General features: G+C 47.7%; 7 protein-coding genes across 12 annotated transcripts; 4 read left to right on the forward strand and 3 right to left on the reverse strand.

The window, feature by feature from the left end:
* The first annotated feature begins 113 nt into the window (after positions 1 to 113).
* On the forward strand, positions 114 to 3,593 carry LOC118504766 (DNA repair protein XRCC1). The gene is made up of 5 exons (XM_036039696.1): positions 114 to 269; positions 340 to 1,653; positions 2,627 to 2,715; positions 2,789 to 3,271; positions 3,336 to 3,593. The coding sequence occupies exons 1-5, from the start codon at positions 219 to 221 to the stop codon at positions 3,493 to 3,495; spliced, it is 2,097 nt and encodes a 698-aa protein (XP_035895589.1). The 5' UTR covers positions 114 to 218; the 3' UTR covers positions 3,496 to 3,593.
* Positions 1,640 to 2,579, reverse strand: LOC118504769 (serine-aspartate repeat-containing protein F-like). Its single transcript, XM_036039699.1, has 2 exons — positions 2,447 to 2,579; positions 1,640 to 2,372 (listed from the first exon to the last, which is right to left on the reverse strand). The coding sequence occupies exons 1-2, from the start codon at positions 2,538 to 2,540 to the stop codon at positions 1,723 to 1,725; spliced, it is 744 nt and encodes a 247-aa protein (XP_035895592.1). The 5' UTR covers positions 2,541 to 2,579; the 3' UTR covers positions 1,640 to 1,722.
* LOC118504768 (26S proteasome non-ATPase regulatory subunit 8) lies at positions 3,529 to 10,406 on the reverse strand. The gene is made up of 4 exons (XM_036039698.1): positions 10,268 to 10,406; positions 4,494 to 4,696; positions 4,230 to 4,405; positions 3,529 to 4,143 (listed from the first exon to the last, which is right to left on the reverse strand). The coding sequence occupies exons 2-4, from the start codon at positions 4,590 to 4,592 to the stop codon at positions 3,630 to 3,632; spliced, it is 789 nt and encodes a 262-aa protein (XP_035895591.1). The 5' UTR covers positions 4,593 to 4,696; positions 10,268 to 10,406; the 3' UTR covers positions 3,529 to 3,629.
* On the forward strand, positions 4,874 to 9,950 carry LOC118504764. Of its 6 annotated transcripts, XR_004905345.1 has the most exons (6): positions 4,874 to 5,555; positions 5,653 to 5,883; positions 5,980 to 6,511; positions 6,594 to 7,552; positions 7,655 to 8,859; positions 9,423 to 9,950. XR_004905345.1 is itself a non-coding variant. In XM_036039694.1 (5 exons), exons 3-5 carry the CDS (start codon positions 6,028 to 6,030, stop codon positions 8,696 to 8,698), a joined length of 2,487 nt encoding a protein of 828 aa, XP_035895587.1. In that variant the 5' UTR covers positions 4,874 to 5,555; positions 5,653 to 5,883; positions 5,980 to 6,027; the 3' UTR covers positions 8,699 to 9,068. The 6 variants fall into 6 exon arrangements, 2 of the variants coding, with proteins under 2 accessions (XP_035895587.1, XP_035895585.1); XR_004905344.1 differs by having other exon boundaries at positions 5,628 to 5,883; positions 6,594 to 8,859; positions 9,423 to 9,949; XR_004905343.1 differs by having other exon boundaries at positions 5,956 to 6,511; positions 6,594 to 8,859; positions 9,423 to 9,949.
* On the reverse strand, positions 9,850 to 11,635 carry LOC118504767 (ribokinase). Its single transcript, XM_036039697.1, has 4 exons — positions 11,142 to 11,635; positions 10,499 to 11,047; positions 10,268 to 10,421; positions 9,850 to 10,174 (listed from the first exon to the last, which is right to left on the reverse strand). The coding sequence occupies exons 1-4, from the start codon at positions 11,207 to 11,209 to the stop codon at positions 9,968 to 9,970; spliced, it is 978 nt and encodes a 325-aa protein (XP_035895590.1). The 5' UTR covers positions 11,210 to 11,635; the 3' UTR covers positions 9,850 to 9,967.
* A 1,171-nt stretch (positions 11,636 to 12,806) lies between these two features.
* On the forward strand, positions 12,807 to 13,289 carry LOC118504774 (NADH dehydrogenase [ubiquinone] flavoprotein 3, mitochondrial). The gene has a single exon (XM_036039703.1). The coding sequence runs from the start codon at positions 12,913 to 12,915 to the stop codon at positions 13,210 to 13,212; it is 300 nt and encodes a 99-aa protein (XP_035895596.1). The 5' UTR covers positions 12,807 to 12,912; the 3' UTR covers positions 13,213 to 13,289.
* A 351-nt stretch (positions 13,290 to 13,640) lies between these two features.
* On the forward strand, positions 13,641 to 15,163 carry LOC118504773 (protein FAM177A1). The gene is made up of 2 exons (XM_036039702.1): positions 13,641 to 14,004; positions 14,289 to 15,163. The coding sequence occupies exons 1-2, from the start codon at positions 13,813 to 13,815 to the stop codon at positions 14,622 to 14,624; spliced, it is 528 nt and encodes a 175-aa protein (XP_035895595.1). The 5' UTR covers positions 13,641 to 13,812; the 3' UTR covers positions 14,625 to 15,163.
* Positions 15,164 to 15,596: the final 433 nt, after the last annotated feature.

A 15,596-nucleotide genomic window follows, 5' to 3' on the forward strand; every position in this document is an offset into this window, starting at 1 on the left:
ATTCAACGCATATTTTCAAGTTATTTTACGTAACAAAAATCGTGACTATAATTAGCTTTTTTTTAAATTTAACCGTTTGAAAATTGTAGCCCCTGTGGTGCCTTCTCAATCCCATAGTCCGGTGTTTATTTATCAACTGTCAAAATTACGCGCCACCGGGAAGAAACCGCACAATAATCGTTATTCCTGTATTTACACGCTCACTTCGCACCGTGCAAATGCCTTCCGTGAACTTAAAATCGATAGAGTCGTTTAGCTCTGAAGATCCGGTGAGTATCGAGTGGAACGTTTTAGCGTTTCGGACCAAAAATACCTATAGTTTCCGCCTGTCCCTTGCAGAACTATCCCGCTTCGAATCTTCTAAAGCCCGGCAACAAGAAATGGAAGTGCCGTGAAGCGGGCGAACAGAGCGCGTTCGTAGTGATACGGCTCGAGGAACTGACGCATATCACCGGCATCGACATCGGAAATGAACACTCGGCGCTGATCGAAGTGCTGGTCGCACGTAGCGGCCCCTCCAGTCCATCGTTCCGTGAAATTCTACTAGCCACAAAGTTTATGAATCCGGTAGACAGTCGCAACTCAACGGGCACTAACGGGGTGCAGTGTTTTAACGCATCCGCACTGATTCCGTCGGTGGCAAGCGAAAAGTGGGATTTGGTGAAACTCATCTGCACGCAACCGTTCAATTCCCGCGTCAAGTATGGGCTTACGTTCGTCGCACTACACACCAGCGGTGCGGAGAAAAAGGAGCGGAAGAGCTTGGTGCCGGAAAAGTTCCAGCAGCAAATACGAGAGGAAGCAAACAAACCGAAGCCATCGGTTGGGCTCGATTTTGGCCGGTTTAAGCTGCGCGAAGAATCACCAGATTCGGATGATGCCGGAGGCTCCAATGTATTTGCTCGCTGGAAGAATAAAAATACAACGAGCTCAACCACCGGTGGCCCATCCGTGAGTGCATTGATGCGCGATACAAACACACCGAACGCATTGCAGAAGAATCTTCCCACGCCGGGAAGTGTGCGAACCGTTGCAAAACAGCGACCCAAACCTCAAGCGTTTGAGGACAGCGACGAGGAGAAGGTTAACAAGCAGACCAAGATAAATCGTAACGATGAATCCGTGTTATACGATGCGGAAGATGATAAACCGGCCAAGAAGCTTAATGAAAGCGCGATTGCAGTACACGCTCGAAATGAGGCCGGAATGGCAAAGCGGGAGCCCGCTACCCCAAGACCTGACGCGAAAAATGCTTCAAAGACAAGTGGTGTGTCATCGTCCAAATTTAAGGACTTTCTTAACCTTACCGGAGCGGAACGGGAGTCGAGACAGAATTCGCATTCTACCCCGGAAGCTAAAAAACCTCAACACAACAACAGCACATCACAGCTGGACAGAAAGAAGACACCGAGTAAAGCCAAAGACGACCATCAAGCTCGTCCACCATTGTCCATCGAAAAGCAAGCCGTTCCTTCTTCGAAGCGGACGACTTCACCCACAAGAAGTCCTGCCGACAACATGAGCAATGCTATTTCACCTGCTACGAAGAAACCGAAAGTGGCAGTTCAGGACGTGGAAGAGCAAAAACCGGTCCAGTACAAACCATTTGGAAAGCTGCTAGAAAACGTTGTGCTGGTCATTAGTGGGATTGTGGTATGTTGGCATTTCGTTTCTTTTTTTTTAATTACTGCTATTTGATGAGGAATTTTAAATTTGGATCTTTCATTCCTGCTTTCGGGTGTCATCTTCGCTCTCCGATTTTTTCGATTCTCCATCCGGTTCCTGTTTGGTTGGTTTTTGCGTAATGTTGGAATTTTCATCATCCGCATCGCCATCATCATCGGACCCTACCTCCGGGGTCTCCGAGGTATTCGAATCGCTCGAGTCAGTATCCGTTTGCTTCCCCTGGTCAGTTTTGCCTTGTAAAGCGTTTGGAGCTGTTTTGGCTTTATCGTCAGCATCCTCATCGCTGTCGGCATCCGATTCAGTTTTGTCGGCTCGTTTCTCTACGTCCTGATCCATCATCGTTGGACCTGATTCGGTCGGATTGGCACCAATAATCGCGACACCATCCATCGTGTCGGTAGGCCACATGGTAACGGTGCTGGAAAAGTTTACCATCTTTCTCAGCCCAGATCCACTGCTCAGCTCGGCATCGCGTGATTGAGCACTAGCCTCCGCTCGCTGTGAAGAAGAACCGTGTGCGTATCGTAGCAACTCGTTCAACCTATAGTAACCGTTCTGTTCGTTGGCAATGCCGGTCGAAACGAGATGCTTCATTACGTGATCCGATAGAAATTTGAGGTCGGCTTCGGTCAGTTGCTGTAAGCTCTTCAGAAACACGTACGCTTGTAGGTCTGTCCGAGTGCATGCTGAATGAGGGACAGAGCAGAACAGAAGAGGAATTACAGTTCCGACCAAAACTACCCTTTGCTCACTCGCTTACCTTTGTTCAGGTGGCAAGTGTAGTATGCTAGGCCTTTCAAAAAGTATCGATAGTACTTTTTCGGTATATTCTCGGTATGCGCAAAATCGCCCATCTTTTTCAGGTCTCTCTAGCGTACGGTTCAAATTGCTACACTGCTTGCTAATGCTAGCTTTCTATGGTTGCTTTGATGCTTTACAGAATCCTGATCGAGCCAACATTCGCAGCCAAGCGCTGGCGATGGGAGCAAAGTACAAGCCGGACTGGGATGCTTCCTGTACCCATCTGATGTGAGTTTATTGAATGGGGATTTAATTAAACCAAACAAATGAATTAATTCTCTCGCCTCCATCGATCCGCCAGCTGTGCGTACAAAAATACACCGAAGTACAACCAAGTGCACGGGAAGGGAAAAATCGTGAAGAAAGATTGGATCGAACGGTGTTACGCCAACCGGAAGCGACTTTCCTGGCGCAAGTTTGCACTCGACACAGCGGAGGCAGAGGTGTCCGATTCGGAAGACGAGATAGTAGATATAGCGAACAAACCGGCCGAGGCGGTACAACAACCAGCGGAGGAAAGTCGCAGTCCACCAACGTTGGTGCAGCAAGCACAGGAAGATGCTGTGATGCTGCACGAATTAAGCGACACGGACGAGGAACCAATCGGGGAAATCGAACGCAAGGCGTACGACAAAAGCACGGAAGAGGAAGGCGACCGTCACGAGGACAATGCGGCGAGTGGCAGCAGTTTGAATTTTTTCCAAGGGAAGAAGTTTTTCCTCCACCAGGAGCTGGGGGCGATCGATATTATAAAGCTGGAAAAGTACATTGAAACGTATAAGGGGTAAGTGCAGCAGTCGACTTAAACCTAAAATGGTTCGACATTGAAGATTTTCCATCGTTTACAGAGCTGTGTGCAAAGATATGGCCAGCGCAGATTACGTGATTGCTCGCAACAAACATACCTTACCGGCCAGCAGCCGAGCCGAGCTGGTGAAGCCGCTGTGGGTGTACGAATGCAACGACATGGAATGTTTGATACCGGTGAACCGATATCGAGTTGTTTAGGGTGTGCTTAAACAAGACGAACAACAAACGAACCTTCCTTTGTATTGTTTATTCCGATCGAAAAAGAGAATCGAAATAACATCGGAGCGTTTGCTATATAAGAGGTTATTATCGAAACAAAGGCGTTCGCCCGCCTAAACGATCATTTCCAGTTCCCGTGCGTACATGATCGCCTGTTCGGCCAACTCCTGGGATGGTATCGGTTCCTTCGGTTTGGCTAGCTCGTTCACGAAATGATAGAACCCGTCCGGACTCATCTTCCAACCCTTGTTCTCGCCAAACTGCTTCACTTCCTCCTTCGTTTTGAGGTTCAAACGCTTCGCCGCTTCCTGCAGCGAGATCCGCTCGTACGAGCTTTCCAAACAGGCGCCGATCTCGTTGCGCACCGTCTGCAGCAGGATGTCGATGAAGAAGTTGTAGCTTTCCGCCGGCACGTTACCCTTCGCTTGGAAGATTTTGTTGTACCGTCCCTCCATGAGATACTGCTCCAGGGCCAGCGGATGCCGGATGAACGCATTCGTTTGGATAATGTCGGCGGGCAGCAGCTCGAGCTCGGTGTGAAACTCAGCCACCCGGTTCTGGGAGAGCAGAAACAGCAAGTTCAATCCCAGCAGCTGGTACTTGTTCTTGGACTCGCCAATCAATGTGCTGGAAGTGGAAAAGCGTAATCAGCATGCGATTATAAGCAATGGCACAAACGTTAGCATCCCATTGCCTAACAAACGGGTACGCACTTGTAATCATAGTAGAACCACTTCAGCTGCAGGATGTACCGCTCGAACGCCGGGATGTTTTTGGTGGCGATGCTATACTCCACACCGATCTCGAGGACATCTCGTGCGATGAGCAGCTCCTGCTGGTTGGCCTGCGTGTTGCCGGTGGGAATGTACGACATTCCGGCAAGTGCCACCTGAAACCAGACAACACAGTATGCGCATAAACAATCGTTCGCAAACAATGCTATTCCCGTGCGACTGGGATCTCGTTCGCTCTCCTACCTTCAGTTTGTCCAAGATTTTGCCACACACTTTCAGATTGATCGGAGACTTGGTCCATTCCGTTTTCAGCTGTTTGTACAGTGTAACCGTGTTATCCATGCCGTCCCAGTCGTCTAGGCTGCCGTTGCGTTGAGGAAAAATACTTTCAATTCGAAGAATCTAGCCGCTTTTGTGCTCGCTCTTCGTGTTCGTTGCTTCCAGTGCTGCAGATGATAAGTAGAAATTTGTGTGTGTCATTCGTGTCAAAACTGACAGCTCGCTCCCTTGCCAACGGGAAGTGCTCAACTCGGTGCTGTACACACGCACACGCAACAAATAAAATTTGCCTGGGCGCCATTTTGGATCGCATTTACGGCGTCACAAGCTTGACAGCGTCACTTTTCACTGTCTACACACCTTGTTGGATACCACGCAACGTCGAACGAAGCTCATCGAAAATAGTGTCAACTTTTGCAGAAAATCGAAGCGTTAGTTTTTGTGCGTAATGTGTGCTTTTAGTTGTTTCGCTAACCGGCGGTGGGTTAAAAAATTGTGCTAGAAATTCGGTTGCATTGCGGTGTGGAGAAAAGGTACGGCAACAAGCGCTAGCGCTCTGCCCCATTCACACAGCGCTTGATTTCGTCCCAATTTGGCTTGGCTGGCGGTGAACAATTATTGGGTACGGTACCGTTGGCTTGCATGATGGTAGGGTCCGAGTGACTCCGGAGGTGCATTTATTCGGGGCGCTTCATCTGCAAGCGCGTACGTGGATGCGATCGGAAGCATAAATTGTGGTGGCTATTCGCGCGCGCCAATTCGCAACTTGATTGATAATCTTTCGGGAACAGGGTGAGCTACATTTTCACAATACCGCCGAGAGCGACATCTAGCGTCGTTCAATCGCGTTCAAAGTACGCCGCCGTCACTTCTAGACGGGCCACTGTGGAGAAGAAGATAAACAAAACAATCCGTCGGAACTACGAGAAAAGCGAGCGCCAGAACTCCCGCAAAGTGCGGAGCCCACAGGCCCAGCCGTCGCTAAAAGTCGATTATTTGAGATACGCTCGAGACAAAAAGTTTCAGGTAAATAGAGAAAGTGCGCTATCCGATCCCGAGTTGACCACCGCGGAAGTGCTGGAATGTTTTCTTAATAAGGTCCCGTTTTTTTTCTGTGTCCCAGCCCGTTGTTACTCTCGTCGATTGTTTCGCAAGCGAGAAAGGTAAGAGAAAATCAGAAAAAGCAGTCACATCTAGACGGTCCGCTGGTGGTGCAGAGAAGAAGAAAGCAACCCGTCGGAACTACCATAAAAACAAGTGCCAGCATTATTCCCGCACAGAGCAGCAGAGCCTACAGGCCCAGCTATCGCATACGGTCCATTATTTGAAGTACGCCTGGGATAAAAAGTTTCAGGTAAATAGTGAGAGCGCTTCATCCGAAGGATTGGCCATCGCGGAAGGGGTGGAATGTTTTTTTTTTTCATAGCTTGATCCTCTTTCCTTTTCCCAGCCTGTTGTTACTCTCGTCGATTGTTTGGCAAGCGAGAAAGACATCAACATGCCACGATTGAAAAAGCGTGTCGATGAGGAGCCCGTTGTGGTGTCGAGGCATAGAGAAATTCCGGAAACGTTAACGGCGGGCAGATCGCGCCGCACGATAAAGCCCAATCCGAAGTACATGAACGATGAAATGCTCATACCTACGCGGAGCGCTATCGAGGAGGATAACGACATGAGCGGTGATGAGTACATCGTGGATTACGAGGAGAACGATGATCCGGAAGATTCTGGGCTGGTCATTCGGAAGTCGGTAGTCACTTCCACGCCGCAGACGGCGGATGGGCAACCGAAGCGACGTGGTCGCCCACCGAAGCCCAAAAATCTGGACGCTCCGCGCACGGAGCCGGTGAAAAACCTTCGCAAGGAGGTGTTGAAAAAGATGGATTACAAAACGATCAGCATTAGCAAATCGCGGCACATGGCGGCACAGTTTCTTGACGGAAGGCGCAGGCTGAATTTGACCGTAGAATCCAATGATGGTGGTAGGTAGCAAATAGAATCGTGCAACGCAGTTTTGTGGTTCTGATGTCCGGATTTTCTTTTTATGATTTCCGTCCCTCACAGACTCCGCCGATCAGGAGGAAATGGACGATATGGAAATGGAAGAGCATTCCCACGCCAGCTCGGAACATGCAGCAAGTCGCTCGCAGAAGATCTACAATGCGGCTTCTTTGAAGAAACATTTGCTCGGCAAAATCACCGACCGCCGTAGCAGCATGCCCAACCGACAGCCGGTTCATGACGGCACAACCGAAGAGGACGAATACGAGGACGAGGGAGAATATTTTGACGATAGCGACGCAAAGCTGAGCGAATCTGAACCAGCCCAAAAGGTTAAGCGCCCGGTGGGAAGACCCCGCAAGCATCCGCTCAAGCAGGTATCCCCGTTCGGCGGCAAAGTGTTGCTACCGGGGATGAAAACCACCACCAGCAGCACTCCTGTCGTTAAGCGCAAAGCGATGGAAATGGCCGAAGAAATTAAGCAGGAATCGCAACAATCGAAAATGTTGCGCCGCTCGTACGGAGTGAAAAGCGTGGGTGGTGGTGGTGGTGGTGGTGGTGGTGGTGGTGCATCGAGCCAATCGGCCGAAATGGAATCGGACGAAAATAGTGAGGCGCGAGGAAAGCAACTTAACCGATCTGCCTCATTCCAGAACTTGGGCCGCGGTCGTCCCCCTAAAAGTGCGTACCAATCCGGCGGTGGTCAGCTCAGCACCAAGTCGGAACGGAACGTCTCGCAAGGGAATCGCTCGTTTCCCGAAGTTAAATCGTCCAAACCTACGATAACGATCGTCAATGTGAACGATATTATGAAGATGAATTCCAAAAGCGCTACCGACCTGAGGCGAAAGCTGGAAGAAGAGGCCGACTCAGAGGACGTGTCCGAGGTTGAGGAGCAGCAGACCGGCGGCCGCACGCAGGATGATGCGAAAACGAACAATCAGCTGGTGGCATCCATCCTGGAACGGAAACGACCCATCGCGCTAGAGCATCTGCAGGGCGTCCGCAGACGAGACGAGCTGGTACGTAACAGAGTAGTAGAGTTGAAACCGAAGCGTGCCGGTAGGGACGTTTCGGAAATGCTTACAGAAGAAGATATCGTTGACTTCGAGGATGTCTTGCAGAAGAACATTGTGAGCGCGAACAAGGGCGCCCGCTCGATTACGATCGGTGCGGTGCGTGGGCGTGGACGGCCGCCGTCACATTCGCCACAGGATGAAAACTACAGCGGTAGTTACGGTTCGCCCAACGCCAAGCGGTACCCACAGCAGGGCAATCGGCAGAGCGTGGGAAAACCCGTCGCCACTACAAGACGCTCATTGCAACCGCCCCGAATACTGAACGCGACAATGAAGCTGGGCGATAACCATCCCCGCTCGAAGATGTCCAGCGGGTCGGGCGATAATCACTATTCGATCGACCTGTCCGATCCGGACAACAACGTGAAGCTGGTGGCTTCCTCGAACGAAAATTCGCCCATCAAACGATCGCCCGCTTCGAGCGGTCCGGTTGCAACGACACTCAGCCAAAAGCCGGTCGCTGGCACTGTTGCGAAACCATTGGCGGGAGGGCGGGAGCGGGCGCGCTCGCCATTGGAAGCGAAAAAGAAGCGTGTCACCGTGTACGAGACATGGAACGTGCTGCAAATCAAATCGATCGACTCTTCGCAAAAACTACCCCATCTGGCCCTGTCCATGATTAGCCTCGGCAATATCGCCGACGACATCAAGTTGCCATCATCTGCCTGGGCGTACCGTACGACGGTGGAAGAGCGCAAGGTACCGCCGGCGGACGGGGACGAAGTGTTCATCGGCAAGACAGCGGATCTCACTATCAAGGAGGAAGACAAAATAAGGTACGAACCGAACAAGATCATATTCCGCCGGAAGGCCGCCTCGCCCGGGCGCTTCAATGTGCAGTTCGATCGTTTGGTCACGTTCTGCAACGACACGTACAAGCTCAACGTGGACGGGCAGAGCTGCAAGCTGATGGGCGCACCGAGCCGGCTGGAAACGGTCGAAGACATCGAAACGTTGCTGATGATAGTCGACTTTGTGGATCTTAAAAATGGTTGTCTCGAATTGCCACCATCCGCACGGATGGTGGCGAGGGATTCTGCGGTAGCTACCAAGCGGTTCGTTGGTAGCAAGGATCCAGTCATAATTTAAGCGTGCCGCAAAGAGGCGCACACTAGCGCAAACACGCAACGGGAACAACGTGGATATGGGACCGGGACATGCAACGCGCGACGCAAAAACACCCGCACGAAACAGGCCCAACACAGGGGCCGTTGTTGTTACATTTGTTATGTTTTGTACAAATGTTTAAGGTAAATATGCAAGCTGGTGCACTATATCATTTTAAACCCCCATACAAACAAACAAACGCGCATGTTGATAGCCCCACTAGCACAGCTTTGAATGATAAGTTTTATCTGATAGAAGGTACCTTTTGAAGAGGTAAAACCGCCACGCGAGATAGTCGATTGATGATGTAAATAAATAACTTCCACCGACCGATTAGTACCGTTATGCGGGACTGACTAGGCAACATTTTAACCAATCTGTACTGGACCGCAATTTTCTCGAAATAGGCTCCGGCAACGGACCATGGATCGTGAAATATCAATCAAGTAGCCCATTTTCGGTAGCATCTATGAACCTCGGTCAGGGTTGTTGGGATTTTTAGCTTTTTTTTATAAGGACGCAATATGAATACACCTTGGTTGTCATCATGAATTCATAAAAAATATAATTTCGTACCGATTACCTTTTTCTCTATCAACCTTGGTTATCGATGCACATGCTAATAGGAAATGCGCTTCGAAATTTAAAACCTGTCCAATTAATTGTAGTAATTGTGTTTTTTTTCCCTCCCAAACCTTCCTTTCAGATCGCTTCAGTTCATCAAACTCTATTCGCTATTGTTTCGGCGGTCCTCGGTCGATGCATGATATCTTACAAGCTGTGCCTGTTTTAGAAACCGACGAAAATCAACAAAAATCGCACGTGAAGAAAAATGAAGCCGGGTGTGCTTATGGGTAGAATATTTAGAGAGTAATAGTATATAGCAGTACACGCGCACACACACACACACGTACTCAGAGACAGCTCCATGCCGCATAAACGATGCAGGTGGAGATGCATCCTTCCCCATGATGTACACAGTATCACTGTGTAAAGAGAAAAGCTGCGGAGAAAATGCTCCATTTTATCTACAGCCTTTATGAAAAAGCAAGTTTTTGATCACACAAAAACACACACACACACCTCTAACACGACGCGTATATATATATACATGTAAGCTATAAAAAATATGGTTCGTTAGCAAAAATATGGTAGCAACGATACCGTTTGAACCTTTTTATTTCAATTTTGTTAGCCGACTATAATGAATTCAAATAAATCAGAATAAAACCAGTAAACCGAATCGATCGATCAAACACGCTCCCACTGGTCGTGTAGGGTGGCCAAATCGGCCGGCAGCTCAACATCGCCCTGCCGGGGAAAGCTGGCCTGTGTGCCGGGCTTCTGCACGGACCAGGCCGCGACACGATTAGCCGCCGCAATGCAATTGCCCAGCGCGGCATCCGGATGCTTGGCTACGAAATGTGCCAACGCACCGATAAATGCATCACCGGCACCCTAAGAAAACACACAGCGAGCGATGCAATGAGACGACGGCAAGAGTGTTTGCCTGCGAGATAGAAAAACGGCCCTACCGCCTTACGTACTTACCGTAGTGTCCACAACGCTCTTCACCTTTAATGGCTGCACGTGGTATACGGTGGGGTTGTGCGGTTCGGCAAACACGGCTCCCTTCTCACCGAGCGTGATGATGACCGTTTTGCATCCCATGTCCCGCAGCTTGTGCACGGCCACTTTTGCCTGTCTGCAAAGGAATTGCGCAGCGTTCGGTTAGCGGGAGGGGCCACGGGCAAAAAAAAGGTATCACCGGTGAGACATTACTGAACATCGGCAACGCTTGGCATGTCCGTCAGCAGTGCTGCTTCCGTTTCGTTCACGCAGAAGATGGTCGCCAGCGAAAGCAACGCGTGCGGCAGATTGGTTTCGGCTGGTGCCGCATTTACGATCGAGACGCCCCGGAATGCTTGCAGCGCTGCGATCGTTCCTTCGATCGGTGTTTCCAGCTGGCAGATCAGAATGCGGGCCCGCTCGAACAGATCCGGACGGGCCAGAACGTCCGCCGGAGCGAGACATTTATTTGCGCCGGTTACAATTACGATCTGATTGTCCCCATTGGCGGCTACATTGATCTGTGCGATACCGGTGCTTTCGCCCGGCAGCACTTCCACCTGCTCCACGTTGACACCTTCGGCGGCTAGGGTGGTGCGATAGGCGGTTCCCCACGGATCGTCGCCCAGCTTGCCAATCATCGCGGTTCGACTACCGAGCCGAGCGGCGGCCACACATTGGTTTGCACCTTTGCCACCGTTGCCTGTGGCGAATCGGGTGCCGTGGAGGGTTTCTCCGACCTTGGGCAACCGCGGCACATAGCTAGAGTGTTGGGTTGAACCGAACGAAAGCAGGGAGAACGATCGTTAACCATTACCCGCTTCCAGCGATCGATCGACCGCGAACAGGCGCAAACCTTATGAAATCCACTATGCACGATCCGAACACCAGCACATCGTAATATTCATTGTCACCCGAGGACATTGTTCGCACACCTGCACTTTGAGCAAAAATGACACCACACGGAAGATGGGACCTTTTTTCCGCGGTTATCCTCCCTTTATGCACAGCTGATAAGAGCAACAGCAATAAACGGCCGTCATCAAACGAGCTACCACCACAAACGTACACTCACAAACACTGGCTGGATGTTTCTTTGCACACACACGCACACCGCATGGATGGATTCGAATTGTGGCGCCCGTACCATGCCATTCCTGCAACAAATGCGCTTTCTTTTGAACACTCCCGGCACAATCCCGATTTTAACTCACGTGTACGCGTGCTTTACTCAGATGAACGAATTTAAACCGATCCCCGATTTCCACGCGACGTACGGCGACACCATCAGCATCGTCCATTCATCATCATTCATTCGGTCACCGTCGCCGTCTTCGTCGTCGTCGTCATGCTTACGCGGTTTAGAGAAGGGTGTAAACAGTTCACATGGTCAAACTGTCTGCGCTTGGATGTTTGGTTCGTTTGAATAGGATGATTTTTTCCCCCGAATGTTTTCTTTCAGCCATCCCATTTGGGACGCACGTGGGGAAATTTTTGCTCAATCCGGAAGCTTAATATTCTATTTTCATATCGGCTGTAATTAAAAAGACGAATATTATAAGATCAGATCAGGTGTGAATATTTCATGCGAATGGTTGGTGGAAAATTTGATTGAAGGTAGATTGAGGATAAAAAGCTGTCGTAAAATGGCAAAAACGAATAAAGGGTAGAAGAATAAGCAGAGTTTGATTAATAATGTTAAATTTATCGCATCTAGTTTGATAAATTTTATAATTTAATTGGGAGGCGCTAATTAAAATAATCTCTACAAAGGCATTTGTACTAAACACTTTCTTGCAATATACTGATCTTGTGAAGAGCTGATGAATATTGATTGAACTAAACAGTTTATAATCTAATATGAATTATTACTAATATAGTGAAACATACCACAATACGAAAATTTGTGCAATGCAGAACACACCAAAATGCAATAATTTCCCCTTCACCTTCAGCGTTTGCTGATTATTCGTTTTCTACTTTTTGAGGTTTTATGATATTGAACACACATTTATCAATAATTTTCAAAATGTTTAGAAAATGTGATGATTCTTTAAATTATGTTGCATATGTATTTAACTTTTTTTAAATTATTTGATCTGAGTGTTTTCTGTTTAGATTAATGTTGGCTTTGTTGCATTTTAACACCATAGATTTTATTCACACGAATCTGCGTTTTTTTAAGTGTCTTCCCTTTTAGCTCTTGTTATCGATAAGCGTATTAAAAAGTTAGCTGTTCTTGCAAGGCTGCATCATTGTGTCTAGCTCTCGCGTATCAAAATCGGGTCAATCTCGATTGCTCACGTGTACATACCGCTTTAGATGATGCATGAAAAATTATTAGCAAATTTTAGCAAAATAAATGCAAAATTTTGAAAAATACTGCAACACATGGCGATGAAGTATATTCCTAACCGTCGAAGAAAAATATTTCACAATTTTAAGTAAATTTTAACAAAAATCTGTCCATAAAATGCAATTCGAATGTCTGCCCCCATGTCCAGGCACTCAGCCCATCGGTGCCAAACTCAGCCGTGGACGTCCGATTGGATAATCAATGTTTTGATTCCGATTTGCTGCGCGCAGCTATTCATCGTACCGTCGTCGTGAAAAAGAGCCCTCCAAGGATGATCCGACAAATTCTGCTGAAAAACGACATTCTCGTGAAGTTGGTGGCCGCCAGAGCATACAGCCAGCCGGCACCACCATCCGCACCCAAAGGACCATCGGCACCAGCTGCACCGGCGGATGTGCCCGGACTTAGCTCACGCTGCGTCGCGAAGAAGGATGGTCCGGTTGGGCCTGGTGCCGAACGGAACGGAACGTACAAGGTGCCGGAATACTTTAGCTACAACACAACGAGCTACTTTGAGGCTGAGATTGAGATGTCCAAGTTCCGCATCCCGCAGCCATCGGCGAAGAACTGAATGCGGGTTTCGTGCGAAGCTGTAAATAGGGACACGGACGCGTACAATAAAGTGATTAGTTGAAGGATATAAGTGTACGCGTGTTGAGTGTCATGTTGTTCTTAAATGAATTCTCTGGAAAGAAAGACCATGCCAGTAGCTCCAAGCTCCAAATTTTGTTCAATTATTTGTCTCAGCCAGCGCTAAGAAGCCTTGCAAGCCGTTTTGTACATGTAGTAGTAATTACTACAGTTGTATTACGAGAGGTCGTCTGTATATTACCTCAATAAATCGAGCTTAAATTCGATAATTAATCAAATAAATAGTTATACAGTTGCAAACAATTTCTTTTCAAAACAAAGCTGTCAGCACCGACCAGTTTGGCAACACTGTGCACGTTCGCCTGTTCGGATTATTCGTGGAAGGACACGGATAAACGAACGATTGCCATCCGCCTCACTGCCTTATTTTGTTGTGACAACAAACGAACAAAGTGAAAATTGCGTAGCATAAAAGCACATTTTCTCTGCGTTGTGCTTCGTTACGATCGTGGAAAGTGCATAAAGATTGCCCGTAAATTGACGCCGCTTGTCGAAGGAAACGCCGTACGTAGGATCAAGCATGACGAAGGTGGAAATCCCGCTCAAGAATAAGTCCGACCCATCGGAAACATTCATTCAAAACGAGAAGGACGTTGAGGTGCGGGTACGGGCACCGAAAAAGGTGTTGCATTTTAGCGATGGAACGTTGGAAGAGTTTAGTGACGATGAGGAGGATCAGGTCGATAAGCCAGCACCAGCGCCAGTTGATGAGGTAAGCCGTTCATCCATTGCAATTAGGCCAACTGCTGCTGCTTTATTCCGTAAAAGGTGCACGGGAAGCGCCTTTTTCGGACTGGTTTTTTCATAGCAACCGTTGTTTATTTATTCAGACCTTGACACCGCTCTGTCACTGTGGTTGCAAGGGGCTTGTTGATGATTCAGAGCAGTGGCTAAGCGTGAAAAATTACAAGTACTTGTTGTTCAAGATTTCTTGACTGAGTAAATTATCCCAATAAAAAAATAAAAAATAAAACACTTGCCGCATGTTTCTTGCAGTCTAAACTGAACTGGGGCGAATGGATGCGCTACAAAACGTGCAAGCTTGGAACCACGGTACTGGCCGGATGTGACTACGTAGGTGAAGGACTTGCATCGTTCCTGGGTATTACGACACCGAAGTACAGCTACGAGATTGAGGAATTCAAACGGATGCAAGCGGAACAGCAGGCCGAAGACCGTGCCATTCAAACGTTCGTGGAGCAAAACCGTCCTCAGCACACGAATCACAGTGTTTCGGAAGCACCAACCGCTACAAATGCAATCGCCGTATCAAACCCGAAGAGCAAAGACAGCAGCGAAGTTTGTGTGGTAAACGAAATTCAAAAGTTTTGAAGCATTTTGTGGTGCGTATTTTTCCCGACCCTAGCTGGATTTTGTTGATAAGGAATCAGTGTAAGCGACCAGCAGAAGCAATGCGTGCGTGTATTATAGAACGAAAAATGTAAGTTAAGTCATTTGAAACGAACACAAGAACGAAGCACAAATCATGCTAGGAAGGCAAAAGCACGCCGTTGAGGGCGCAACATTTAGCTAATAAGTCTGTTTTATGGTTTAGAGAACTGAATATTTAAACGATGTAGGAGTTAAGGATTGATTTGGATTGCGAACGAGATCTCTAAGCTGATTAGCGAAAACGGGCCGTTAATTATACTGATATGACGATGTATGGACGGTTTCAGCAAACTTACCCTTTGAGACTGAAGGGAAATTGAAAATTATAAATATTTAAATTAATCAACACATTTACGGAATCATATTTAAATATTGCGATGGTCTTACCATTATTCATGAGGAATAAAATATGGCATAATGTACAAACATCACATGTATAACAGTAACAAAAATAAAATGAAGGATTTGAAAAAAACTGACGAGAAATTCTATGTGGGGACAGTAGAATCGGAGAATTCTTAACGTTTGCTGAAAGCTGCTGGACGCCACACATGCGCAGTGCGGCTTTAGAAATCGCAGTAAATCAAAATTTTGAAATGTTTCCAACGGCTGATTAAACAGTTGGTGAGCAATATCGGGAATATGTTTTAAATGAGTAATTCATGCAACAAAGAGTTTTTGCTTACATTAAGATTCGTGGAAGTTGTTTCAGAATCACAGTTTTTTTTAACATCAACAACACATTTTAACGAACAACTTTGAAAAAAATCGTTCGATCATTCTGCGCTCTAATTATCACAAAATAATTATTACAAACAAACTGAAAAGAAAAGCACTTACATGAACAAGTATTCCTACTACAATTGCTTAAAATTCTGCACCGACTGTAGATTCAGGCTCATTTGGTGTTCA

The sequence above is a fragment of the Anopheles stephensi genome, chromosome 2, assembly GCF_013141755.1.
Source record: "Anopheles stephensi strain Indian chromosome 2, UCI_ANSTEP_V1.0, whole genome shotgun sequence".
NCBI lineage: Eukaryota > Metazoa > Arthropoda > Insecta > Diptera > Culicidae > Anopheles > Anopheles stephensi.

Coding starts and splice junctions, on each gene's coding strand:
- LOC118504774 (XM_036039703.1), top strand. CDS start 12,913: ATGATCCGACAAATTCTGCTGAAAAACGACATTCTCGTGAAGTTGGTG.
- LOC118504768 (XM_036039698.1), bottom strand. CDS start 4,592: ATGGATAACACGGTTACACTGTACAAACAGCTGAAAACGGAATGGACC. Junction 4,406..4,493: donor AAATCTTGGACAAACTGAAG/GTAGGAGAGCGA, acceptor GTCTGGTTTCAG/GTGGCACTTGCCGGAATGTC. Junction 4,144..4,229: donor TGGTTCTACTATGATTACAA/GTGCGTACCCGT, acceptor TTCCACTTCCAG/CACATTGATTGGCGAGTCCA.
- LOC118504764 (XM_036039692.1), top strand. CDS start 6,028: ATGCCACGATTGAAAAAGCGTGTCGATGAGGAGCCCGTTGTGGTGTCG. Junction 6,512..6,593: donor CGTAGAATCCAATGATGGTG/GTAGGTAGCAAA, acceptor CGTCCCTCACAG/ACTCCGCCGATCAGGAGGAA.
- LOC118504769 (XM_036039699.1), bottom strand. CDS start 2,540: ATGGGCGATTTTGCGCATACCGAGAATATACCGAAAAAGTACTATCGA. Junction 2,373..2,446: donor CACTTGCCACCTGAACAAAG/GTAAGCGAGTGA, acceptor TCCCTCATTCAG/CATGCACTCGGACAGACCTA.
- LOC118504766 (XM_036039696.1), top strand. CDS start 219: ATGCCTTCCGTGAACTTAAAATCGATAGAGTCGTTTAGCTCTGAAGAT. Junction 1,654..2,626: donor TGGTCATTAGTGGGATTGTG/GTATGTTGGCAT, acceptor GATGCTTTACAG/AATCCTGATCGAGCCAACAT. Junction 3,272..3,335: donor TACATTGAAACGTATAAGGG/GTAAGTGCAGCA, acceptor CATCGTTTACAG/AGCTGTGTGCAAAGATATGG.
- LOC118504767 (XM_036039697.1), bottom strand. CDS start 11,209: ATGTCCTCGGGTGACAATGAATATTACGATGTGCTGGTGTTCGGATCG. Junction 11,048..11,141: donor TGCATAGTGGATTTCATAAG/GTTTGCGCCTGT, acceptor CCAACACTCTAG/CTATGTGCCGCGGTTGCCCA. Junction 10,175..10,267: donor AGAGCGTTGTGGACACTACG/GTAAGTACGTAA, acceptor GTGTTTTCTTAG/GGTGCCGGTGATGCATTTAT.
- LOC118504773 (XM_036039702.1), top strand. CDS start 13,813: ATGACGAAGGTGGAAATCCCGCTCAAGAATAAGTCCGACCCATCGGAA. Junction 14,005..14,288: donor CACCAGCGCCAGTTGATGAG/GTAAGCCGTTCA, acceptor TGTTTCTTGCAG/TCTAAACTGAACTGGGGCGA.